This window comes from Pelophylax lessonae (assembly GCF_965119305.1).
Source record: "Pelophylax lessonae genome assembly, chromosome: 2".
Lineage (NCBI taxonomy): Eukaryota > Metazoa > Chordata > Amphibia > Anura > Ranidae > Pelophylax > Pelophylax lessonae.
Window position 1 is genome coordinate 226,576,137 of NC_138769.1, and position 26,489 is coordinate 226,602,625.

Genomic DNA, 26,489 nt, shown 5'->3' on the forward strand with positions numbered 1-26,489 from the left:
ATTACATTTCCATGTGCTGTGTACTGTGGGAGACCTGATATAGTGAATGCAGGGTCCTGGGTTTAGTAACACTTTAATGAACAAAATTATAAAATCTACAAAAAAATTCAATTTTTCATAAAACATTTTTTTGGAGCTTTTGAAAATAGCAGAGACAAGTAGCTTACAAGATGCTGGTGTGACATCCACAACTGGGAACTTCAGCTACAAACACTCACTTTTATGTCTCTGTTCATAAATCATATTGAATGTAACTGGTGAAAAGTGGGATACCAATAGCTTTGCTATGCGTAGTTTACAGTTACTGCTCCGCTGCAAACAAACACGGTCTCAGTGAGGATTAAAATGTACAAAGGTTTAGACAAGCAATGTGTAAATTAGGATCTCATCTCTAGAGGAGTGCAGGATTGTAATAAGAGCACTCTATGGAATGCATGTTGACATTAACCTATGGCGCGGTCATGAAGTTACATCATTAGCTTATTTTTTTTTATGAGTCCTTCATGAATATGTGATGTGTCTTTAGGTGCTCTGCTGTCATAATTAGAGCTTTTATAGCTCCCAAATGTCCATCAATTAAATTATGTCTCTTGCACACTGCAGCTTAACCACTTTACCACCGGAGGATTTTGCTGTCTTACGTCCAGGCCACTTTTTGCGATTCGGCACTGTGCGAATTTAACTGACAATTGCGCGGTCATGCAACGCCATACCCAAATGAAATTGACGTCCTTTTTTCCCACAAACAGAGCTTTCTTTTGGTGGTATTTGATCACCTGTGCGATTTTTACTTTTTGCGCTATAAACAAAAAAGTGCGAAAATTTTGAAAAAATAACAATATTTTTCACATTTTTTTTATATGAAACCCCCCCCCCCCCCCAAAAAATGTAAAAAATCTAAATTTTTTATCATTTTTGGCCAATTTGTTTTCTGTTAAATATTTTTGGTAAAAAAAATCGCAATAAGCGTATTTTGATTGGTTTGCGCAAAAGTTATTGCGTTTACTAACTAAGGGAAAGATTTCTGTCATTTTTGGTGGTTTTTTTTCTAACGAGTAATGGCGGCGATCTGCGATTTATTTTGCAGGACTGCGACATTGCGGCGGACAGATCGGACCCTTGACTGACATTTTTGACACTTTTGGGGGTACCAGTGACATTACTACAGTAATCAGTGCTATACATATGCACTGTTACTGTAAAAATGACACTGGCAGGGAAGGGGTTAATTTTATTGGAGAGGGAGGGGTTAATGTATGCCTGGTGCTTACTGACATGTGTGGGGGGAGGTGACTGAGTGAAACAGGGACAGATCGCAGGTTCAGCTATGCTGAAGAGCAGGGTGAAACAATGTATTACTGGATTTTAAACAGTACATGCACTACTTATTCCATAACTCTACCTACAAAAAGGGCCAGCCTGAAGTGATTTAGCAGGACTTCATTTTCTGACTAAAGTTCAACTTTAAGAGGTTCTTTACTATTAGAATGGTAAAGATGCAGAACTCCCTTCCACAATTGGTGGTGTCAGCAGGAAATGTTAACAGTTTGAAAAAAAAACTCTTAGATAGGCATCTCAGTGTAACCAATATACAGAGATATGGGAAGTGTTGGAGACATAAATGCATACCTACACAGGTTGAACTGGATGGACTGATGTCTTTATTCAAACTTACCAACTATCTACCTAGGTAAGGGGAGGGGGGCTGTGATGTAAAGGATCTGAATCATCACACAAAATTGTGATTTGGACCTTTGCTGGAAGAAAGTTTACTGATCGGACCACTGTGAAATTTAATTCAACTCTTCTGGTGCATTACAACCCCTGTAACTGTTTTTCTGGACAGATTTATGTATATGTGGAAAAATATAAATACAAGCATGTGAAATAAGGGAAATTATATATTGAACACAAGCATTACAGGTAATAACCACATACGATTTACCAGTGGGCCTTTTAAATGCCACCATCCCTACCTCACATACTCATTTTTCCTTCACTTCACTTACACTCTGATTGCTGTGGAAAACAAAGTGAAATGCCTATTTCTTCCTGTGACAGGACTGCCATTTAGTGATTGGCTGCTCATGCATCCAGCACCCCCACATGGGGAAGGGAATAAGTCCTCACTTCTGGGTAAGCTGCTGGTTGTAGAACGGAGTGGCTGGGGAGCAAAGGGAAAGCGAGTATGTGCAGCAGGGGTGACTGTCACACGAGGGAGGTCACATGCTCTCTCATACTCAGAACTCCTGCTCCATTAGCAAGGGCTGCAGTAGTGGTGAGATAGTGTGGCTGGGTAAGTATACAGTGGGGGAAATAATTATTTGATCCCCTGCAAAATTCGTATGTTTGCCTACTTACAAAGAACTGAAGGGTCCATAGGTGTGCGCAGCCTATTACATTAGGGTGTTCACCCCGCCAGCACACAGAGTGACAGGGTCGCTGTTAGAAATCATGAGCGCCATATTCCTGCCCGCATAGTGAAAGAGAAGAGAGGGAGAGCTTTCCCATCTCCCCGCCAGCACACAGAGCGACAGGGTTGCTGTTAGACATCATGGGCCCCGTCTCCCTGCCGCATAGTGAAAAAGAAGAGAGGGATAGCTTTCCGATAGCTTTCCCATCTCCCCGCCAGCACACAGAGCGACAGGGCCGCTATTAGAAATCATAGGCGCCATTTACCCGCCCACATAGTAAAAGAGAGGAGAGGGAGAGCTTTTCCCATCTCCCCGCCAGCACACAGAGTGACAGGGCCGCTGTTAGAAATCATGGGCGCCATATCTCCGCCCGCATAGTGAAAGAGAGAAGAGGGAGAGCTTTCCCATCTCCCTGCCAGCACACAGAGAAACAGGGCCACTGTTAGAAATCATGGGCCCCATACAGCCTACCTGACAAAGCTCCCTCCACCTGACAGAGCCAGGGCCTAAGCCTGACCACCCTTCCCCCTAGTCCCAGGCAGCCAGGGGAGGAGAAGGAGGTATGGTGCAGGAAGGTGGTGAGATAGTGTGGCTGGGTAAGTATACAGTGGGGAAAATAATTATTTGATCCCCTGCAAAATTCGTATGTTTGCCTACTTACAAAGAACTGAAGGGTCCATAGGTGTGCGCAGCCTATTACATTAGGGTGTGCATCCCGCCAGCACACAGAGTGACAGGGTCGCTGTTAGAAATCATGAGCGCCATATCCCTGCCCGCATAGTGAAAGAGAGGAGAGGGAGAGCTTTCCTATCTCCCTGCCAGCACAGATCCTCAGAGAGTTCTTTGCCATGAGGTGCCATGTTGATTTTCCAGTGACCAGTATGAGAGAGTGAGAGCGATAACACCAAATTTAACACACCTGCTCCCTATTCACACCTGAGACCTTGTAACATTAATGAGTCACATGACACCGGGGAGGCAAAATGGCTAATTGGGCCCAATTTGTACATTTCCACTTAGGGGTGTACTCAATTTTGTTGCCAGCGGTTTAGACATTAATGGCTGTGTGTTGAGTTATTTTGAGGGGACAGCAAATTTACACTGTGATACAAGCTGTACACTCACTACTTTATATTGTAGCAAAGTGTAATTTCTTCAGTGTTGTCACATGAAAAGATATGATAAAATAGTTACAAAAATGTGAGGGGTGTACTAACTTTTGTGAGATACTGTATATATAAAAAAAATCTGAAAAAGACCTGTCAAATTAACATGACCGCTCTCCTCCAAATGCTGCATTAGGTAGAGAGAACTCTGTAGGATACTGCAGGTTACATACTATGGCCTACAATTTATGAATTGCTGGGCCATGGTATGCAATAATACTGCCAAGTATGGCAACACTGTGAATTTAGCAAATAGATACTAAAATAGTTTTGGGTCCATTGTTTTTTTTAGTTTCATATGCTTTTAAACTGTTGCTTTAAATCTATTTTTATTATTTTTATATATATGTAGCACCTTACAGGTAGGTGCTAGGTAAATGTATAGTGGGCCTTGTCTGCCTAACAGCAGGGCCATGATTTCGTGTTGCCAGGGTGTCATGGCTTCCAGGTGTGCCTGCTGAGAGGGGAGTCTCCCTATTGGTTCCTGTGAGAGGCTTCTCATAGGGCAGTGGAGGAAACCCAATCAGGGGACACATTCAGGCTTGTAACTACCCCAGAAGGCAGATTTTGCCGCAAGGGATTCTGGGAGTGGGTATACGTTTGAGGGAAGTGCATGACTCAGTGTCTTTGGCGGGAGCAGAGTCCCAGGAGGGAGAGAACGGCTGTCTCTCCTCCTGTCAGAGGAAGCAGATGTCTTGGGGTGCCACCTGAGAATCCAGAGAGTGCTGAGTTGAGCTGAGGGGGATCCAGTGTGCTGAAAACCAGCGGAGAGCGAGAGGGGTCCAGTCCCAGGAAAGCCTACACAGGTCGTGAGTACTGAAGATTGCCCCTGGGGGTATGCCTGAAGTGTTAGAGGGGACCACTCCAGAGAAGGTTCTAGGATCCAGATATCAGCTAGCTGTAAAGGGGGTACCTAGGTTGAGGACCCTGAAGTGGCAGAGGGGGTACCTAGTCAGGGGACCCTGAAGAGTTAAAGGGGGCACCTTCAGTTTGGGCCCTGAAGAGACAGTGTACAGTGTATTGGTTGGGAGTTGCAGCCATACAGGAATTCATAACAATCTATCTCAAGCCCGTGCAAGGCTGGAGGAAGATGTCAGTGACTTTGCTGCGCAGCAGTGTTAAGCTGGATACACACTATACAACTTTTGTTGGTCGATTTCCTTTAGATTTACCTTCAACTATGTAGTGCAAGGGCCGGCCTGACTGCATACAAATGGAAAGTGTTTAGATTTGACCTCCTATTATATGGTTTTGGTAAGTCTAAAGGAAAAAATCTGAAGACAATTGTATAGTGTGTATCCAGCTTTAGAAGCTCATTATTCTATAGTCCTGGATCTTCTGGGCTCAAAGTCGAGGATTCACCACTTCCTTCAAGTTACAGTGTGTTCTAAGCGTCAGTGAGAGTTGGCTAGCGTCGGCTGGCGCCAAGACATCGTTAACCAACATTTTTCTGAGAAAGTCCCAAGTTGTACTTAGTTGAGCCTAAAGGAGTATCCCACTTGTTCCCTTCTCCCATCCCCCTAAGTACAATAAAACAACAAAACAAAAATGCCGGAGTTGTCAATGTCTCAGTTCTCACACCCAGGGTCGCAGCTCACATGGGCTGGAGAGGTAACCGGTAACAATGGCAGACCCACCTCAGTATATATATATTTCATGCATGGCAAATCACAATACTATGGATTAGCCAAAAAGAAAGTACAGTAGAGTTCCTCAAATACAGGCTTCTTTCACCAAAGCTGAAAATGATACAATGCTTCACATGTGTAAAGAAGTTTAGAGCTCCACCTGCTGACTCAAAAGGGGGAAGTAAAACATTTATAAGTGATACTAATTTTTTTACAAAAATAATAATTAGATAATTGACATGAGCACAGGCTAGTGATAAAATTATTTTTGATGCTGTATATGTAAACATAATTTCCTTCAAGATTTTCCCTCCATAATTTAGCAGGAGGCCAAATGGGTCAAATATGATCAGCCAAATGAGGCTCACACACTGCCTTTCCAAAATGATATAAGATTGCTGATACCTATTAGGGGTGTCAAAGAACATGACCTTTGTATATAGCAGGCTGGCCTTGTGTAAGCCTTTTTGTCACTTTATTATCTTGTACGCCAAGTTACAAGTTGCAAATCCACTGTGAATAGTTTACCCAGTGGTCTTCCTCAAGACTGGCATGACACAGGGAACGTGTTTGTCCCATAAAGCAAAGTATTATCTTTTTAATTTGAATGTGTGGCTATTGTCAAAAAATCAAGAAAAAATGTGTAGCTTTTGTCAAAAAATCTTATAGGATTCAAAAACAGCTCATTCTAGCTTTACATTTAAAAGTACAAGGATGTCTGCAAATTATTTTATCAAGGCAAGCAATGCTTCTGATTCCGAGCATGGCTTGAGGTTACTGGGCTTATACCAAGACCCAGGTGAGGGTGCATTTTTCTGCCCAGGTAGACTTTCCAACCTGTTGTAAGATATTTCTTTTAGTGGACGCTTATGGCCTTTCATTATTGGAGAAGAATGAAGGGTCTGAAGATTATTGTATACCTGTTTTACAATTTAAAGTAGAACTATAATATTTTTATTTTTATTTTGGATAGAATAAAGGAGGGCTATAATCCCTGTCAGCGTTTTTTTTTCCCACCATCTGTGTCCCAATGGGGAGATTTACCTTCACTTCCTGTCCCATAGCCAAACAGGAAGTGAGAGGAAATCCCTGCAAAAAAAAAGGAATCCTTTGGAGCCACCCAGGTCACAAGAACTAGTGTCCCCATTAAAAGATTTCCCCCCTATTACTTTTCTGGGGACAACCCAAAATTTGGGATTTTCTTTTGCTTTCACTTTTAATGAAAATGGTAAGCAGGACAAATATAGAGAGTGAATCTCCCTAATGGGGGCACAGACAGCAATAAAAATCTAATAGGTGTTCCAATCCCTCTGCACTCTATCCAAAACTGAAATAGCTTTCCCTCTGGGTATACTTTTATTCAGTGTTTCTCAACCTTTTTTCAGTCAAGGCACCCTTTAAAATTATGGACAATCTCAAGGCACCTTTTAAAAATGTGGGCAGCCTCGAGGCATCCCATTCTAAAATGTAAAAAGCTATTTGTTTTACATAATTCATCAACACCCACACACAAAGACCGCCCAACATTAGAGGTGATTTATTCTTCAAAATCCTATACACTTTTGCACTCTGGTACTGACTAGTATTCCAATGTTCAGCTTCTTGTATATTAAAAAAGAATAGCGCACACATGCAAAAGAAACTACCAAATTTGAAGACAATCCATAAATAAAAATGGGGGTTTAGTCCCACCATATGGCCATATAGTGCTCAAGCCCTCCACTGCGTCAAAGTATTCCATTATCAGTGGGTCCTACACTAACCATGAGAAAGAGATGAATCCAGCCTTTCTAACCCTTGGAGATAACACTCCTTGCTGGGAAAGATGTGCAAATGCACTGCAGGGGACTCCTCCTATATCTGCTTAATAGTGGACACTGATAGAGTACAGGTGTGTGTGGGGGGTGGGGTGGGGTTGCTCAACCTCGGTAGTCTGGTCAGACTGAATAAATAATAAACAAGCAAAAAATTTGGGGGAGCATACCCATGTATTTCTAAAGCTGGTGCAGCTATGAACCAAGAGACATGTATATTAAAAAAGAATAGCGCACACATGCAAAAGAAATTATTACCAAATTTGAAGACAATCCATAAATAAAAATGGGGATTTGGTCCCACCATATGGCCATATAGTGCTCAAGCCCACCACTGCGTCAAAGTACCCTATTATCAGTGGGTCCTACTTTGACGCAGTGGTGGGCTTGAGCACTATATGGCCATATGGTGGGACCAAATCCCCATTTTTATGTATGGATTGTCTTCAAATTTGGTAGTTTCTTTTGCATGTGTGCGCTATTCTTTTTTAATATACATGTCTCTTGGTTCATAGCTGCACCAGCTTTAGAAATACATGGGTATGCTCCCCCAAATTTTTTGAATGTTCAGCTTCTACCTCAGTTTTTCTCCATCACTCAGCAAATGTGACCCCAGCGCTGATGCAGAGGGGCAATAGAAAATCAAACAAGGATGCTGTACAGATGACCGACATCCTCCTTATCAACTAATAAAGTCATTGGTTGTTAGGATGCCGGTGGCTAGAAGGTCGTAATAGTGCACAATGAAAACCTGTGGCTTTGTGTAGCTAAAAGGAAGGCTTGATCCACCTGCTGGCTTGTATACAATTTTTTGGCAATTTTTAGGCATTTTGCCAAGGCACACCTGAAGATACCTCAAGGCACCCCAGGGTGCCTAGGCACCCTGGTTGAAAAAAGTTGCTTTAAGCTATATTAGAACACAAGACAAAGTTGTTGGGAGGCATCCATTTACCCAAACATTTTATTCTTCTCCTTCTTCTCCTTCTATTAAGAAGAATCAAATGGTCCATTTAAATAGTTTAACCACTTCCTACCCGCCCACCGTCAAATGACGGCGGAGCGGTGTAGCTATTATCCTGGGACGCCGTCATATGACTGCGCACCAGAACAGCCTCTCTCGCGCGCCCCCAGGGGCGATTGTGACCGCGTCGTGTTGCTAGGACTCAATGACATGACTCTTTACCCATGTGATCGGCTGTGTCGAATCACAGCCGGTCACATGTAAATGAGGAAGTGCCGTTATTCGCTGACAGTGTGAGGCGAGCCGATCCGCGGCTCTTCCTCACAGGGGAGACAAATACCCTGATTACACAACATTTAAATGAAGTGCCAGTTACTGCCCAGCATCAGTGCCCACAGTGCCTGCCATCAGTGCCCACAATCAGTGCCCATAGTGCTGCCAGTCAGTGCCCATCAGTGCCTGCTCATCTAGGCACTGATGGGCACTGACTGGCAGCACTATGGGCACTGATTGTAGGCACTGATGGTGCTGCCCATCAGTGCTCATCAGTGCCACCAGTCAGTGCCCATCAGTGCCACCCGTCAGTGCCCATCAGTGCCGCCTGTCAGTGCCCATCAGTGCCACCCATCAGTGCCGCCTGTCAGTGCCCATCAATGCCACTTCTCAGTGCTCATCAGTGCCACCTATCAGTGCCCATCAGTGCTGCATATTAGTACCTCCTCATCAGTGCCACCTCATCAGTGCCCATAAGTGCCACCTCATCAGTGCCCATCAGTGCAGCCTATCAGTGCCCATCAGTGCCGCCTCATCAGCGCACATCAGTGAAGGAGAAAATGTATTTATTTTCAAAATTTACTCACAGAAAATAAGAAAAACTTTTTTTTTTCAAAATTTTCTGTCTTTTTTTCTTGTAAGGAATAAAAAACCCAGAGGTGATTAAATACCACCAAAGCTCTATTTGTGTTAAAAAAATGATAAAAATTTCATGTGGGTACAGTGTAGCATGACCACGCAATTGTCATTCAAAATGTGAGAGCGCTGAAAGCTGAAAATTGGCCTGGGCAGGAAGGGGGTGAAAGTGCCCTGTAGGCAAGTGGTTAAGTAGTGATATCCTTTCTTGGTAATAGGGACCTTGTAAAAATAAATAAATACATTATTGATAGGCTGTTGGTGACAATACAATAGCTTAGAATGCCCCTTGCCTTCCCCAATCTGAATCAAGTAACACCTAATAGAATACGCCTTTGAATAGACTTGGAGCCCTGGTTTTTTAAGTGTCTGGAGGAAGAACTGTTAATGTCTATCAAACCATCCAAGATTTCCCTGTCATTCTTTCAATGCAGTAAAGAAAGTCAAAATAGCAATCTGTCTGGCTAATGTGAGCATCAAAAACCGCTTTCTCTTCAGACAATAAATAAAGGTGGTTTGTTATGTATGCTTTAAGTCACTTTGTTTCATTATTTAAGCACTGTTTTACTGGAAGCCATTGTTAGGAATACTTAGGCTGTATCTCTAGTTATTTCATGTTTCCAAGTTTGTATTTAATCTATAGTAAATCTGGCTTTCATCTCTGCAGAAAGCAAAGAAGACATCCGTACATTAGCTGAGAAAGTGTTTGCCACCGAGGTTTTGGGTGATGATACCAAAGATGAACTTAATCTCTTTGATGTTGTGGAACACTGCCCCATTGCACACCATGAAATGAATGATCACATGGTTCTTCTAGATACAAAGGAGGCTCAAGATAAAAGGTAAAAACATATAAGTATAGTCTATACCAGTGATTTTCAACATATACATTTATTATATACAGGTGCATCTCATGAAAATTAGAATATTATCAAAAAGTTTATTTATTTCAGTAATTCAATTCAAAAAGTGAAACTCATATATTTTATATAGATGCGTTACACACCGAGTGATCTATTTCAAGCATTTCTTTCTTTTAATTTTGATGATTATAGCTTACAGCTAGTAAAAACCCAGAAAGAATATTACAGAAGACCAATAAAAAAGGATTTTTAATACAGAAATGTTGACTTACTGAAAAGAATGTCCATGTACTGTATAGTATGCACTTAAAACTTGGTTGGGACTCTTTTTGCATGAAATACTGCATCAATGCGACGTGGCATGGAGGTGATCAGCCTTTGGCACTGCTGAGGGGTTATGGAAGCCCAGGTTTCTTTGATAGTGGCTTTCAGCTCATCCGCATTGTTGGGTTTGGTGTCTCTCATCTTACTCTTGACAATACCTCACAGATTCTCTATGGGGTTTAGGTCAGGCGAGTTTGCTGGCCAATCAAGCACAGTGATACCATGATCATTAAACCAGGTATTGGTACTTTTGGCATTGTGGGCAGATGCCAAGTCCTGCTGGAAAATGAAATCAGCATCTCCATGAGGCTGGTCAGCAGAGGGAAGCATGAAGTGCTCTAGAATTTCCTGGTAGGGGGCTGCGCTGACTTTGGACTTAATAAAACACCGTGGACCAACACCAGCAGGTGACACGGCTCCCCAAAATCATCACTGACTGTGGAAACCTCACACTGGACCTCATGCAACTTGGATTCTGTGCTTCTCCACTCCTCCTCCACACTCTGGGACCTTGATTTCCAAATGAAATGCCAAAATTTCCACAGTCCGTGATGATTTGGGCAGCCATGTCATCTGCTGGTGTTGGTCAACTGTGTTTTATCAAGTCCAAAGTCAGCGCAGCCCCCATAACCAGCCACGTGATTATTCTCGACATGTACTCAAATCCTGTTTTTCTGCACTTTCTTAAAATATTCTTAGTCTGATAAATTAAACATAATGCAGCCACCACATCTAAGGACTGCTACCCTAAAATATATTATATTTTTGTTTTTGGGTTCAGATATGCTTTCATTTAAGCAACTGACGCTACTACTTCCTATTTTTGTAATAAAAGAGCAGCTGATATGTAGTCCTCGTACTGGCAGACTGAAATGAATAGTGTCTATGCCCCCATTTGCCAATGTTAATCTTTGTGAAAGACTTATTCAGTAATTCTTTCCTTTGTAAAATATATATATATTTGTGTTGGCCTTATTTTTCTTTTTAAGAAAAAAGCGTCTGCAACGTCTGAAGTCAATTGTTCTCAAAGTCCCAGAGGAAGAGCAGAAACACGTTCCTGTAGCAGATGCAGAAGATTCTGCACCTCTCTATCTAACTGTGCCAGAGTTCCAAAGGGTACAGATTACTGGAGACTATGCATCTGGGGTAAGGAATAAAATAGTATACACTTTCTTTTAAACTATTTTCATTTAATGGTGAGATTGCAACCCGAAGGTCCTTTTTATAATGTTGTGGTGCGTTAAATGGGCTATCAAAGCACTGCAATGCAGGTTTTAACACACCTGCACCTTTTTTTTTTGCAGTGCGGCACTCCGCAGGACGCAGATGGTTCACATTTATGCACTGTGGTGCACAAAAATGCATATATCTTTTCGTGAAATGTGTAGTTGTGCTGGGGTGCCATTTAAAATAAATGGAACTGTAGTGCAATGCATGTAGTACATTGTGTTATTGTGCATTGAGTGATGCACAGTAAATCACATGTTTTACCACATGTTAATGCAATGCATACATGTGGAACTATCCTAAGATAGTGAGAAGTAGAGTTAGTCTTTAAAAGCCCCATCAGCTGGCAATTCAAACCAAGCATATAATGAATGTGTAGCGCCAACCCCAAAGGGGCTGTAGGATGTCCAAGTTTTTTTTGTTTTAGGTACTAACAACCCACTAGGTGGCACCACACTCTCTGACACACCTTAAGGCTATGAAGAAAGTATTTTATTTGGAAAACCACCCCCAGCAAAGGAAATAACAGCAATTTTAACCTCCCTGGCGGTATGATTATGTCAGGAATTACATACCAAAAGCGGTACAATTCTTTTCATGGAAATTTGGCGTTATGTATTATAGGCCTACAATTCTTAGTAATTACTGACTTAAACCTGACCAAAACAAGAGTCTAGTAGACATCCCAGATGTGATAAATTTGAAACACAAACGCGTGAATTATAATCGAATCAATAATATTATTTTATTATTTAATATATAATATATATAATAAAATTATATTATTGATTAGATTATAATTCATGCATTATATATTATATATAGATATATGTGTGTGTGCATATATATATATATATATATATATATATATATATATATATACATATATATATATATATATATATATATATATATATATACCGGTGTATATATATATATATATATATATATATATATATATATATATATATATATACACATATATATATATATACATATATATATATATGTGTATATATATATATATATATATATATATATATAATATAAAATGTGTTTTGTGCAACGTTTTTTTTTTTTTTTTTTTTTTTTAAATTTCCCTCCCTAGTTCTGCTCCCATGCAGCATTGCTGCTGCAGGGAACGGAACTAGGAAGTGATCAGAGCGACGGAGACCGACGGAGGAGCGGCGGGACTCTCGGCTGGCGGTCACAGCAATGAGAGATCATCGCTGGATCGCCAGGATAAGGTAAGAGACACCGCTGCGCTCCGTGCAATCCACCCCGAGCGTGACTCGGGGTTACCGATCCTGATATGAAAAACCAACCCCGAGTCACGCTCGGGATTACCGCTAAGGAGGTTAACAGGCAATGACAATTTAGAACAACAGAATTACAACAGGGCCACAGCTGATTAGCAACAGATTATACCCTATACCCTGGAAAGTGAAGGCCTAAGTGTCTTTGGCAGAAATAAGGCCTTAACTAAATGGGAATTACATAAGAGCCTAATAAAGGTTCAAACCCTCCCTATTCCACTGGCCAGTGGTTCCTTAGCTACCATTGGCCGCTTCAGGGCCCAAAGTACTGGGATAATGTGCTCGCTCCTTTCCGTTGGGTAAGGGTACTTGTAATCCCTCATGGCTGTAGCCATGAGCTTAGTTTATTTTTCAGCTGGCAATCAGATGTTCAGTAAAAGTCGTGGAGCTGCCAGATCACTTTTAAAATGGCGAGAATACCTGGACAAGATCAAGCACAATGTGTGCTTGATTAGCTGCAATGGAAAGCAGGGGAGAAATTGGGGATCTAATACACCCTTGTTGTCCCCATGAAGAGAACCCTGCTCATGCTATCTTGTCATTTGCCCCTGCTCTCACATAGGGGGCTTATTGGCTTGATAGCCATAAGAAAAAAGGTAAATAAAATGAAAAAAAGAAAAATTTAAAAGCACCCCCGTACCCTCCTCACATACACATAAATGCGGATACGTGTGTAGGTCCCAACATGTTTGTAAACAGCCATTGCACTGCACCTAAATGTTGGAGTGAGAGCAATAATTCTAGAATACAATTTGTGATTGACTCTAATATCATAACTTGTAATAGCTTTAAAGTGTAAATTTTTAAATTGTTTAGATACCATAGATTTTTCTCAATTTCACGGGCGCACGCAGTTTTGACTCCTGACATGTTTTGTATCTATTTACATTACTCAAGGCAACACCATCTTTTATATTTGACAAAAAAAAAACCTGTTTTTTGTGTTTGTGTGCACTAAGATTAATTTTATTTTATTTTTTCCTAAAAATATGTATTTGATAAACAGCTGCATACAAGTCATGCAATATAAAAATTGCAACTGCCACTATTTTATTCTACAGAGCCTTTGCTTTCAGAAACAGCTGCGTAAAAATCATGGAACATAAAACAATTGCAACTGCCACCGTTTTATTCTACAGAGCCTCTACTTTCTGAATTATAGAGTATAATGTTTGGCAGTAAGTTTAGCAGTAATTTTCTAGCCAAAAATGCTGATTTAAACATCTGTGTGAAAAATTTAAAAAAATTGCCCCGATTGGGAAGTGGCTAATGTGTAAATGCATTGTTGGATTATTGAGCCAAACAAACACTTGAGAAAGGACAACTCTGACCCAAAAGTGTGTTAATGCTGCAGCATTATGGTGTTTGTTCACTATAATATATAATAAAAATGGATGCTCTCAAAGATTAGGTGAGCCGCAAGATATTGGTTGGTTGTTTCTGGATGAACTGACACTGACTGATTGACCTTGTGTGTTGTACAGTATAATGGTTTCTTTAAAGTGGTAGAAGAGTCCTTTTTTACATTTAACTTACAGGTAAGCCTATAATAAGGCTTACCTGTAGGTACAGTGAATATCTCCTAAATTTGCACTTTTTAGGAGATATTCACATTGCATGCAGCCGGTGACGTCTTGCCCGTGCCGTCCCTTCAGAGCTCTGTGCCACAACCATGACTCTCGCGCTTGCCGTGTGACTCCCACGTGACGTCATCACGGCTCGGCCAAGTGGATGGCCTCAGCACGCAAACCCAAAAGGAAGACAAGGTGAAGATGGAAGCCCTGTCAGCTGTGAGAGCGTGCCGCTGAAGGGATTCATTCCAAGGTAAGCATTTCAAAATGTGAAATTTCCATTGTCTTGCAGAGTTTAAAAACAAAATAAGGCTGTGGTTTCCTACCACTTTAAAGAGTTTGTCCACCTTTACCAAAAAAACTGCCTATGCAGGTAAGGGGCTCCTGTAGATAAACAAAACTGTGCAGCTTTGACCAAAGTTGAACAATGCCTTTGTTTTACAGTCATGTCCAAAAATATTGGCACCCCCTGCATTTTTGTCAGATAAGGCCCCACTTCACCCTGAAAATTGTTGGAATTACAAATGTTTAGGCATTCTCATGTTTATTTCTTTTCTTTGTATTGGTATGACACAAAAAAGTGGAGAAAAACAAAGCCAAATCTGACACATTCCACGCAAAACTCTAAAAATGGACTGTTTATTGGCACCCTCAATTTACATTTTGTTAGCACACCTTTCGGAAATAATAACTGAAATCAATCGCCTTCTGTAACCATCAATGAGTTTCTTACACCTCTCTGCTGGATCGTTGGACGACTCTTTTGCCAACTGCTCCAGGTCTCTCAGATTGGAAGGGTTCCTTTTCCCCACTACTGTTTTGAGATCCAGTTGCTCTATGGAATTAAGATCTGGACTCATTCCAGGCCAGTTCAGTACTCTCCAGCGCTTTTTCTTAAACCATTTCTGGACACTGGACCCTACTTTGCCCCCCAGAATTCTTTGGTAGTCTTCAGATTTTATAATGCCATGCACACGGTCAAGACATCCAGTGCCTAAAGCAGCAAAGCAACCCCAAAACATCAGTGAACCTCCAGCATGTTTGACTGTAGGGACTGTCATTTTTTTCTTTAAAGGCCTCATTTCTTTTTTACTAAAAACAGTAGAATGATGGGCTTTTCCAAAAAACTGTAATTTTGTTTTGTCTATCCACAGCACATTCTCCCAAAAGGATTTTGGCTTCCTTAGGTAAATTTGGCCAACACCAATCTGGCTTTTTTATGTTTCTGTGTCAGCAATGGGGTCCACCTGGGTTTCCTACTATAGCGTCCATTTTCATTCAGATGGCGATGTATAGTGTGAGCTGACACAGTTGTACCCTGTGCTTAAAGGTCAGCTTGAATTTGTCTGGAAGTTGATCAAAGTTTTTTATCCACCATTCGAACAAACCTTTGTTGTGATCTTTAAATAATTTTTCTCTTTCGTCTACATCCAGGGAGATTAGCTACAGTGCCATTGGTTGAAAACCTCTTGACAATGTTGCACACACAGGAACATTAAGATCTCTGGGGATAGATTTGTAACCTTGAGATTGTCCATGCTTTTCCACATCATTTTCCGCAATCCTGAGGCAATTCTTTGCTGTTCTTTCTCTTCTCCGTGCTCCGTGTGGCACACAAAGACACTACAGAACGGTTGAGTCAATGTTTCACCATTTTAACTGGTTGCTGGTATGATTTCTATATTGTCAGCACCTGTTAATTGATACAAGTGAGTTTAATTACAAATTACAGAAGCATCACAAACTTTGAATGCAAGTATTTCTAAAAATTTTCAGAAGGTGCCAATAATTTTGTCCAGTCTATTTTTGGAGTTTTGTGTCATACCATACAAACTAAAGAAATAAACATGATAACGCCTAAACATTTGTAATTGCAACAAATTTCTGGGCGAAAAGGTACATTATCTACCAGAAATGCAGAGTGCCAATATTTTTGACCATGACTGTATGTGTAAGCCATTTAGGTATCTCACAAAGCTTGTTTGAAAAACTCCCAGATATGGCATCATTCCATCCTGCCTTGTTGCTAGAAAGTTGCTAAAACACTTCCAGACGATTCACACACTCTCCCTTAGCTTAGCATTCCCTCCCCTAAGCTTAGCAATGCTGCGACAGAGGAGATGGTGGACCACACATATGTAGGGTATAGGAGCTGTGATGGTGGGGATGAGTAGTAGCAGCTGAGTGTGTCTAAGCAATGCCCTAGCAACAAGGCAGGATGGAAGGATGCCATCTCCGGGAGTTTTTTTACCCAGGCTTCATGTGGAACATAAATTACCTAAACCTATAACAAAGGCATTATCCAATTGTGGTAAAAGCTGCAAACGTTTTTTTTTTTTTATCTACAGACGACATTCCTTGCAGTTTTTGGTAAAGGTATACTAAACCCTTTACAAGATAATGAGCTGCTGGAGTTAGTACTTAAAGTGGAACTAAATTAATTGATTTGTTTGGAAAACACTTACATAAGAGGAATGCTATGATTGATATCTCTTAAGGCCCGTACACACGTGCAGATTGTTGGCCGAAAAGATTCGGCCGACGACCGATCGGCCGATTTTCGGCTTGTTAATATGATGCTTCCGACAGCCGACAGCGCACTTTCGGCCGAACAGAATCTGTCGTGCAAGCATTAAAATTTTTGTATGCCGACACCAGAACGGCCGATTGTTCGCCAGTCAGTACAGATTTCGGCTGACAGACAGCAGATTTGCAAGACTGGGCATGCTCAGAAAAGAAAAAACACAGGGAAAGTTAACCATCACATGACATCACTTCTGCAGTCGGCTGTTGTTGGCGGACAAAATTCATGTGCAGTCTTTTGCACTTTTCAGCGGACACGACAGCCCGGGGACAAAAGACGGCCGATCGTTCGGCCGACAATCTGCACGTGTGTACGGGGCTTTAGTGTTGCTTGTGTTCTCAACTGAACTGTCATGCCAAAAGGCTGGTGTCATAATTGATCACATGTGCAGCACAATGCCAACTGCAGATCCAACAGAGAATAGATGGCAGCCCAATTGGCTGAAAAGGATAGGAGGGTTTAGTTCCACTTTAACTGTAATACTTTCCTTTTAGAGAATACTGTATATTCTAATTTGGAGACAGGTTTTTAAAGTTCAAAGCTCAATAATTGGCAGTTGGAAAGTTTAGTTTAGCCGGGAAAGACAACAAATTTCCATGTTTCTAAATTGCAGCAGTAATACAGTAGCTATCCCAGCCATGTGAAAACTGATGCCCTCTGAAATCCCGAGGAAGGACCAGCGGTGCAATTGAAAAGAGCAGCTGAGTATGCATAACCCTCTAAAGGGGAATCCCCTTCTGCTGCTCCATGTAGTAATGTTGTGTGTGGAGTACCAGCCCAGGAATACATTTCTTACTTGAAGAGACAAAATGAGGGACAAGTATTGTTAAAAAAAGATAGCCATAAAAATACAGATATCCCATTCCTAACAATTTGAGATGAGAGATATGCCAATTGTTGCTGAGGTTGTTATGTCACCAATCCTGCCAAGACTTTTCTCTCCAACCTGTCTGACATTTTACTACAGCACATGAATGTTAAAAAAACAATGTTCCCTTTTATTTGGAAAAAAGATAATGATTGCTTATTGGCCACAGAGATATTTCAACATGGTAGAAAGCCTTGATAGTTTAAGATGTACTTTAATTTTTTTAACTATATATAGTGTGTATATATATATATATATATATATATATATATATATATATATATATACAGTGCCTTGCGAATGTATTCGGCCCCCTTGAACTTTGCGACCTTTTGCTACATTTCAGGCTTCAAACATAAAGATATAAAACTGTAATTTTTTTGTGAAGAATCAACAACAAGTGGGACACAATCATGAAGTGGAACGAAATGTATTGGATATTTCAAACAAATAAAAAACTGAAAAATTGGGCGTGCAAAATTATTCAGCCCCCTTAAGTTAATACTTTGTAGCGCCACCTTTTGCTGCGATTACAGCTGTAAGTCGCTTGGGGTATGTCTCTATCAGTTTTGCACATCGAGAGACTGAAATTTTTGCCCATTCCTCCTTGCAAAACAGCTCGAGGTGAGGTTGGATGGAGAGCATTTGTGAACAGCAGTTTTCAGTTCTTTCCACAGATTCTCAATTGGATTCAGGTCTGGACTTTGACTTGGCCATTCTAACACTTGGATATGTTTATTTGTGAACCATTCCATTGTAGATTTTGCTTTATGTTTTGGATCATTGTCTTGTTGGAAGACAAATCTCCATCCCAGTCTCAGGTCTTTTGAAGACTCCATCAGGTTTTCTTCCAGAATGGTCATGTATTTGGCTCCATCCATCTTCCCATCAATTTTAACCATCTTCCCTGTCCCTGCTGAAGAAAAGCAGGCCCAAACCATGATGCTGCCACCACCATGTTTGACAGTGGGGATGGTGTGTTCAGGGTGATGAGCTGTGTTGCTTTTACGCCAAACATAACGTTTTGCATTGTTGCCAAAAAGTTCGATTTTGGTTTCATCTGACCAGAGCACCTTCTTCCACATGTTTTGTGTGTCTCCCAATTGGCTTGTGGCAAACAGTAAACGACACTTTTTATGGATATCTTTAAGAAATGGCTTTCTTCTTGCCACTCTTCCATAAAGGCTAGATTTGTGCAGTATACGACTGATTGTTGTCCTATGGACAGAGTCTCCCACCTCAGCTGTAGATCTCTGCAGTTCATCCAGAGTGATCATGGGCCTCTTGGCTGCATCTCTGATCAGTCTTCTCCTTGTATGAGCTGAAAGTTTAGAGGGACGGCCAGGTCTTCGTAGATTTGCAGTAGTCTGATACTCCTTCCATTTCAATATTATCGCTTGCACAGTGCTCCTTGGGATGTTTAAAGCTGGGAAATCTTTTTGTATCCAAATCCGGCTTTAAACTTCTCCACAACAGTATCTCGGACCTGCTTGGTGTGTTTCTTGTTCTTCATGATGCTCTCTGCGCTTTAAACGGACCTCTGAGACTATCACAGAGCAAGTGCATTTATACGGAGACTTGATTACACACAGGTGGAATCTATTTATTATCATTAGTTATTTAGGTCAACATTGGATCATTCAGAGATCCTCACTGAACTTCTGGAGAGAGTTTGCTGCACTGAAAGTAAAGGGGCTGAATAATTTTGCACGCCCGATTTTTCAGTTTTTTATTTGTTAACAAAGTTTGAAATATCCAATAAATTTCGTTCCACTTCATGATTGTGTCCCACTTGTTGTTGATTCTTCACAAAAAAATTACAGTATTATATCTTTATGTTTGAAGCCTGAAAGGTGGCAGAAGGTCGCAAAGTTCAAGGGGGCCGAATACTTTCGCAAGGCACTGTATATATATATATATATATATATACACAGCTGCAAGAAAAAGTATGTGAACCCTTTGGAATGATATGGATTTCTGCACAAATTGGTCTTAAAATGTGATCTGATCATCATCTAAGTCACAACAATAGACAATAACAGTCTGCTTAAACTAATAACACACAAAGAATGAAATGTTGCCATGTTTTTATTGAACACACCATGTAAACATTCACAGTGCAGGTGGAAAAAGTATGTGAACCCTTGGATTTAATCACTAGTTGAACCTCCTTTGGCAGCAATAACTTCAACCAAACGTTTCCTGTAGTTGCAGATCAGACGTGCACAATGGTCAGGAGTAATTCTTGACCATTCCTCTTTACAGAACTGTTTCAGTTCAGCAATATTATTGGGATGTCTGGCGTGAATCGCTTTCTTGAGGTCATGAGGACCGGGCCACTTCAGAAGGCATATTTTGTTATGTTTAAGCCATTCTTTTGTTGATTTAGTTCTATGCTTTGGGTCATTGTCCTGTTGCAACACCCATCTTCTGTTGAGCTTCAGCTGGTAGACAGATGGCCTTAAGTTCTCCTGCAAAATATCTTGATAAACTTGGGAATTCATTTTTCCTTCGATGATAGCAATCCGTCCAGGCCCTGACGCAGCAAAGCAGCCCCAAACCATGATGCCCCCACCACCATACTTCACAGTTGAGATGATGTTTTGATGTTGGTGTGCTGTGCCTCTTTTTCACCACACATGGTGTTGTGTGTTTCTTCCAAACAACTCAACTCTGGTTTCTTCTGTCCACAGAATATTTTGCCAGTACTGCTGTGGAACATCCAGGTGCTCTTGTGCAAACTGCAAACATGCAGCAATGTTTTGTTTGGACAGCAGTAGCTTCCTCTGTGGTATCCTCCCATGAAATCCATTCTTGTTTAGTGTTTTACGTATTGTAGATTCACTAACAGGGATGTTAGCATTTGCCAGTGACTTTTGTAAGTCTTTAGCTGACACTCTAGGATTCTTCTTCACCTCATTGAGCAGTCTGCGCTGTGCTCTTGCAGTCATCTTTACAGGACGGCCACTCCTAGGGAGAGTAGCAGCAGTGCTGAACTTTCTCCATTTATAGACAATTTGTCTTACCATGGACTGATGAACAGCAAGGCTTTTGGAGATACTTTTATAACCCTTTCCAGCTTTATGCAAGTCAACAATTCTTAATCGTAGGTCTTCTGAGAGCTCTTTTATGCGAGGCATCATTCACATCAGGCAATGCTTCTTGTGAAAAGCAAACCCAGAACTGGAGTGTGTTTTTTATAGGGCAGCTGTAACCAACACCTCCAATCTCATCTCATTGATTGGACTCCAGTTGACTGACATCTCACTCCAATTAGCTCTTGGAGATGTCATTAGTCTAGGGGTTCACATACCTTTTCCACCTGCACTGTGAATGTTTACATGGTGTGTTCAGTAAAAACATGGCAACATTTAATTTTTTGTGTGTTATTAGATTAAGCAGACTGTGATTATCTATTGTTGTGACTTAGATGATGATCAGATCACATTTTATGACCAATTTGTGCAGAAATCCATATCATTCCAAAGGGTTCACATACTTTTTCTTGCAGCTGTATATATATTTAGTCAGATACTTGTATATACTGTAACTGGTGCATATGAATATTCAATGTGAAACTTAATAAATAAATAAAAATAAAAAAATAACATATATTGTATAGTATGATACAGTCTGTCACTAACAGTAAAAGCAGTTTCTTTTTTCCTAAATCCCCCCCCTCCCCCCCATAATATAGTTTTATTACCCGTTAATTCTGCCAGTAGGTTTTTCCCAGCCGCTAAAACTGTCACTTTTGTTAGACAGTTTAGTTGTTAGTGCATACGGAGAATTGTGGAGAAAAATATAAAGGCATTTGAAATAAAAAAAATAAAAATAAAAAATAAATCATATATTGAATACCATCGTTACATGTATTAACCACAGGTACCATTACGGTTCTTTAATTTTTACCTAGATCATCAGCAAGTGGAGCTCTAAATTCATTTTCATGTATTTACCTTTCTAGTCTCTTCTAGTGTGTTTAAAAAAAAGCTTTTGTTTACACAGTTCAATAGCTCAAGGTGAAATTTGCAAGAGTTAGTAAGATTTGTCCTCTTCCTTGCTTGTGTTCAAACAACTCTGTACAAAGTTTCAATCCGAGGTAGAGATTCTAAAAACAATTGGCTTCAGTACTCTCTTTATAGAAAACATTTGGGGGACAGACCACAGTCTGTCCCCCAGTAAAATCCCCTATTCCCCCTAGATCAGTCTGTCCCCCAGTACAATCATTACAATCCCAGGTCAATCTGTCTCAGTCTACACAATAGCACCCTTTCTAAATTCACAGACCTCAAACAGAACTCAGGCACAGGCGATTTCCTTTCTCATGGGCTCCTGGTGGTTAGGATTACATCATTGCCCTGCTACCCCCAATGATGCCAAGCAGCAGGATTTGTGTGTGTCTGTGAGTCACACAGGATCCTGTGACAGGGCAGGCAGCAGGCAGTGATAAGTGCCACTGCAACACCTGGGACTTGTCTCCTCCATGAGTGCAGTGTGGGTCAGAGCACAGTGGACCCCAGCCCTTCGGGGCCTGTGTGCCCTGCACACACTGCACACGTGGATGATATGCCACTGGGTCCATATACACTTCCATGTGGAGTTATTAAGCTCATTACGGCAATACAGTTCATTTTAAATACCAGCCCAACACACTAGGACAGTGGTGTCCAAACTTTTTTCAAAGAGGGCCAGATTTGATGAAGTAAACATGCGTGAGGGCCGACCATTTTGCCTGACATTCTTTGGACCATTCAAATTAAATGCAAATTAACTTTTTTATGCAAAGTTTATTGCAAATGCATACTTTTCATTTCGTCACATGGATTGGATGACAAATCTAAACAGGTGTTATGCCAGTTATCATGGAGAGAGTGCTTGTCCTGTCATACTAGCGCCAAAAGTATTTGTGTTTTTTATAGTGCTTCCTTATCAGGAAGTCTGAGGCCATATTGAGCAAGGGATATAAAGCTGGTGGGGATGGGCAGTGGATGTTAACATTTAGTGTATTCACAAGTAACATGGGTGTTGAAATATCCAGAGATCCCAGTGGTCCTGAGCAGCGCTCTGGGATTCACAGGGGCCACAACAATAGATTTTTCCAAATTATCTGAGGGGCCATATTAAAGCGGCCTGGGGGCCGCAAATGGCCCACGGGCCGGACTTTGGACATGCCTGCACTAGGACAATGCAACTGTGCTGTAGCTTTGTGTTAGGAAAATGGTCAGGGTCAGGCATGATTTTAAATATAATAGGGTGTGTCAGCTACTTAATGCAGGCTAGTGCACACGTGCTAGTGCACCTCAGATAAGTAAATGGGCTGAGGTAAACTTAGGTCATCATGAGCATGACCAGAAGCAGTATGAGTGAGTATCTGACTGGGATAAAAGCTGGAGAAGATTATCATGTAGTGTCTGCGAAGGAATGAGATATGGGAGAACCTGTCATGGAAAGTAGGTGGGGTGATAATTTACAAGTATCTGCTTTATTGGCATGTCTCCACAAAACTGAATGATTTATATGAATGACCTTGGAGTATTTGGGAAGGACTCTGTAGCAGTAGACATCTGATGCTGATTGCTATCTAAAGCAATGGATATGTGATGGCATACAAAATTCCTAGCTGTGGAGTTTATAAGGGTATGTGGTATAAACAACAGTTGACAGCTCCTCTTGATTATTAGTACTTGGTAAACCCTAACGGAATGAGATTTAGTTTCCTAAAGCACTGAGTATTATAGACTTTTGCCATTTAAAAAAATAATCACTAAATCATATCACATTTCACACTCATCTATCGTTTCATAGTGGATCAAGGAATAGAGAGTTCTGTGTCTGGAAGGTGATCTGAGAGCTTGTACTTGCATACTTGCTAACATATTAGTCCTAATGTCCAGGATGTTGTCCACCTCACCCAATGCCCACACTTAATATGCCCACCTTAAACAGTTCTGCCCAGATCATGCCCACTTTCTGGGTAGTCCCATACCCTATTACATGTGAATCTCCCATTCTGTGCATGCTCAGTGACTCAAAAATGATGATGTTGTGATTTTGGGACACAGCCCGGGACACAATGACGTCATCGGAATAGAGTACCTAGATGTGGAATGGCAAATCCAGTACAGTTTGGATCTACGTATGTGTTCTCTTATAGGGATCCTCATGCTAAGATGTTTTTTTCCATCCAACAATCACATTAAAACCTACTTTATAATGTGATTGCAATTGGATAACAGATTTAGCAACGGGATAGCAAAGCAGAGTAGGGTAAATACTCACCTGGTTCCAAATGTCGCTGCCTTTCTGTCCAGATGAACACATTATTTCTAGTAAGTGATGTTCTGCGTTGTTCCATCAGCAGTGGAGCAATGACTACCTCGTCTGGGCACTGAGGGAGCAAGACGTGGAACCATGTGAGTGATTACTGTGCTCTACATTGCAATCCTGTTGCTAAATTGTTGACCATGTGATTCGGGACTATAGTTCTGTTATTCCCAATTTCTCTACAGTTTGAGTTTCCAACAGTGAACAGCCAAAGAATTGGAATTACAGATATAGTTGAAATCCTTTGTTGATTAGGTAACATTAAATACAGTAACTGGTAATGTTCAGACAGATTAACCACTTCTGCACTGCTCACTAGAGCTCTACTGCGGCAAAGTGGCTCGATAACGTCTGGCGACGTAGACATTCCCCTCTCTCGGCGGCACGCGCGCGCTGCCGGAGGCGTGCTCCCGCTGTATTCAGTCACAGCGGGAGTCGGGCCAGGGGAGGAGCAGCGGTGATCGCCGCTGCTCTTCCCCGATCGTCGGGGAATCGAGTCTGGAGATCCGCCCCCTTGTGTAAACAAAGCGGGCGGATCTCCTAAGTGACAGACAGGGACAGATTACAGGATTCAGCATAGCTGAACCTTCGATCTGTCCCTGTGTCACTCAGTCACCTCCCCCCACACATGTCAGTAAGCACCAGGCATGCATTAACCCCTCCCTCTCCAATAAAATTAACCCCTTCCCTGCCAGTGTCATTTTTACAGTAACAGTGCATATTTATAGCACTGATTACTGTAGTAATGTCACTGGTACCCCCAAAAGTGTCAAAAATGTCAGTCAAGGGTCCGATCTGTCCGCCGCAATGTCGCAGTCCTGCAAAAAAAATTGCAGATTGCCGCTATTACTCGTTAAAAAAAAAAACACCAAAAACGACAGAAATCTTTCCCTTAGTTAGTAATTGCAATAACTTTTGCGCAAACCAATCAAAATACGCTTATTGCGATTTTTTTTACCAAAAATATGTAGCAGAAAACAAATTGGCCTAAAATGATAAAAAATTTTGATTTTTACATTTTTTTGGGGGGAATTTCATATAAAAAAATGTGAAAAATATTGTTATTTTTTCAAAATTGTCGCTCTTTTTTTGTTTATAGCGCAAAAAGTAAAAATCGCACAGGTGATCAAATACCACCAAAAGAAATCTCTATTTGTGGGGAAAAAAGGACGTAAATTTCGTTTGAGTACGGTGTTGCATGACTGCGCAATTATCAGTTAAATTCGCACAGTGCCGAATCGCAAAAAGTGGCCCAGACGTAAGACAGCAAAATCCTCCGGTGGTAAAGTGGTTAAGACCAAAAGAAGGCTATTAGGTGACAACCCTGGACTTCTCATTTACAAAGCTGTGACAAGATATGTCTACCATCCTAATAAATATGACCAAGACATGGGTATCAATTTACAGATGGATGTCAGCTGTTGACCTGGATGACTATGATATTGCAATTTTATAAGACCACTTGAAATAGACTTCTACTCTACTCAAGTATTAGGAATGTGCCATGTGAGGGGATGCACTGCTGGGCTTACAACACCTAAGAAAGACATTTTAAGCACACATTAAAAGCACTAAATCATAATGTAAGGACAGGGAAAAGAACATTAAATAACTATTACCTTGTCTGTTTTTTTTTTAAATATTGAAACTTTACTCTTCCAATCAGAATTGATTATTTGTAATCCTCATACTGTTTGCATTAGAAAATAGATAGGAAAGTATATCATATTTACTTGTTTTAAACTTTTTTCTTACATTTCTTCAATTATTTCCTGGTTTCCATGCCTAGGCAAATGATGTCATACATCCCAGGAGTCTTCAAGAGGGGAGGAGAGGTTGGAGGGGTTTTCTCAGCTAAGCACACTCTCCTGCATACATGCTTGAGCTAAGATTGCATAGTTTCCAGGAAGTAAATGCTACATAAATCATCTGCCCTTAGTCAAGATGGCCACAGCCAGAAATGCTAGTATGTGTTTTTAATTTCTGAGCAATTTCTCAGCAAAATAAAGCACGGAGACATGGATGGAGGAGTTTGCTTTGAATAGTAAAACAAATTAAATAGTGTTTTTGGTTTGTGGTGCTCAGATGCAGTGAAGATCCCCTTTAAAGATGGCAAAGTGTTTCCTGCATAAAAAAAACTTCATACACTGCATCAGGTAATGATATCAGCTGGACAGCTATTGTTTGATTTTATTCTAGTGGATTTTTTCTATTCCCCATCAGGTTTTAATGTTAAACCTAAACTCCAAGCAGATAGAAAAGACACAAATAAATGCAACTCTGTGTAGTTGATAACCCCCGGAGCGACCGCTGGAAATAAATTGGGTCCTCTTTACCTGTCTAGAGGTGGCCTGCCCTCTGTTCAGCCTCAGAAGCACACTAATACATTCAGGCTCAGTCTAGGGGTGTCTTTTGAAGATTTAGTGCTGATGAAAAATTACTGTTTTTTCCTTTATGGAAAAAAAAAAAACTACTACTACTCCTCAAAAGTCCAGCATTATTCCAGGGGAAGTTCTC

The 26,489-nt window shown here is 40.9% G+C and overlaps 1 protein-coding gene across 1 annotated transcript in view; it reads left to right on the forward strand.

Annotated features, from left to right (window-relative positions):
- Positions 1-26,489, forward strand: part of AMPD1 (adenosine monophosphate deaminase 1) — a 126,390-nt gene that overhangs the window by 20,794 nt on the left and 79,107 nt on the right. The window contains exons 2-3 of the mRNA XM_082246209.1: positions 9,560-9,734; positions 11,069-11,225. Coding sequence (XP_082102335.1) covers positions 9,560-9,734; positions 11,069-11,225 — 332 coding nt within the window. The remainder of the gene's footprint in view (positions 1-9,559; positions 9,735-11,068; positions 11,226-26,489) is intronic.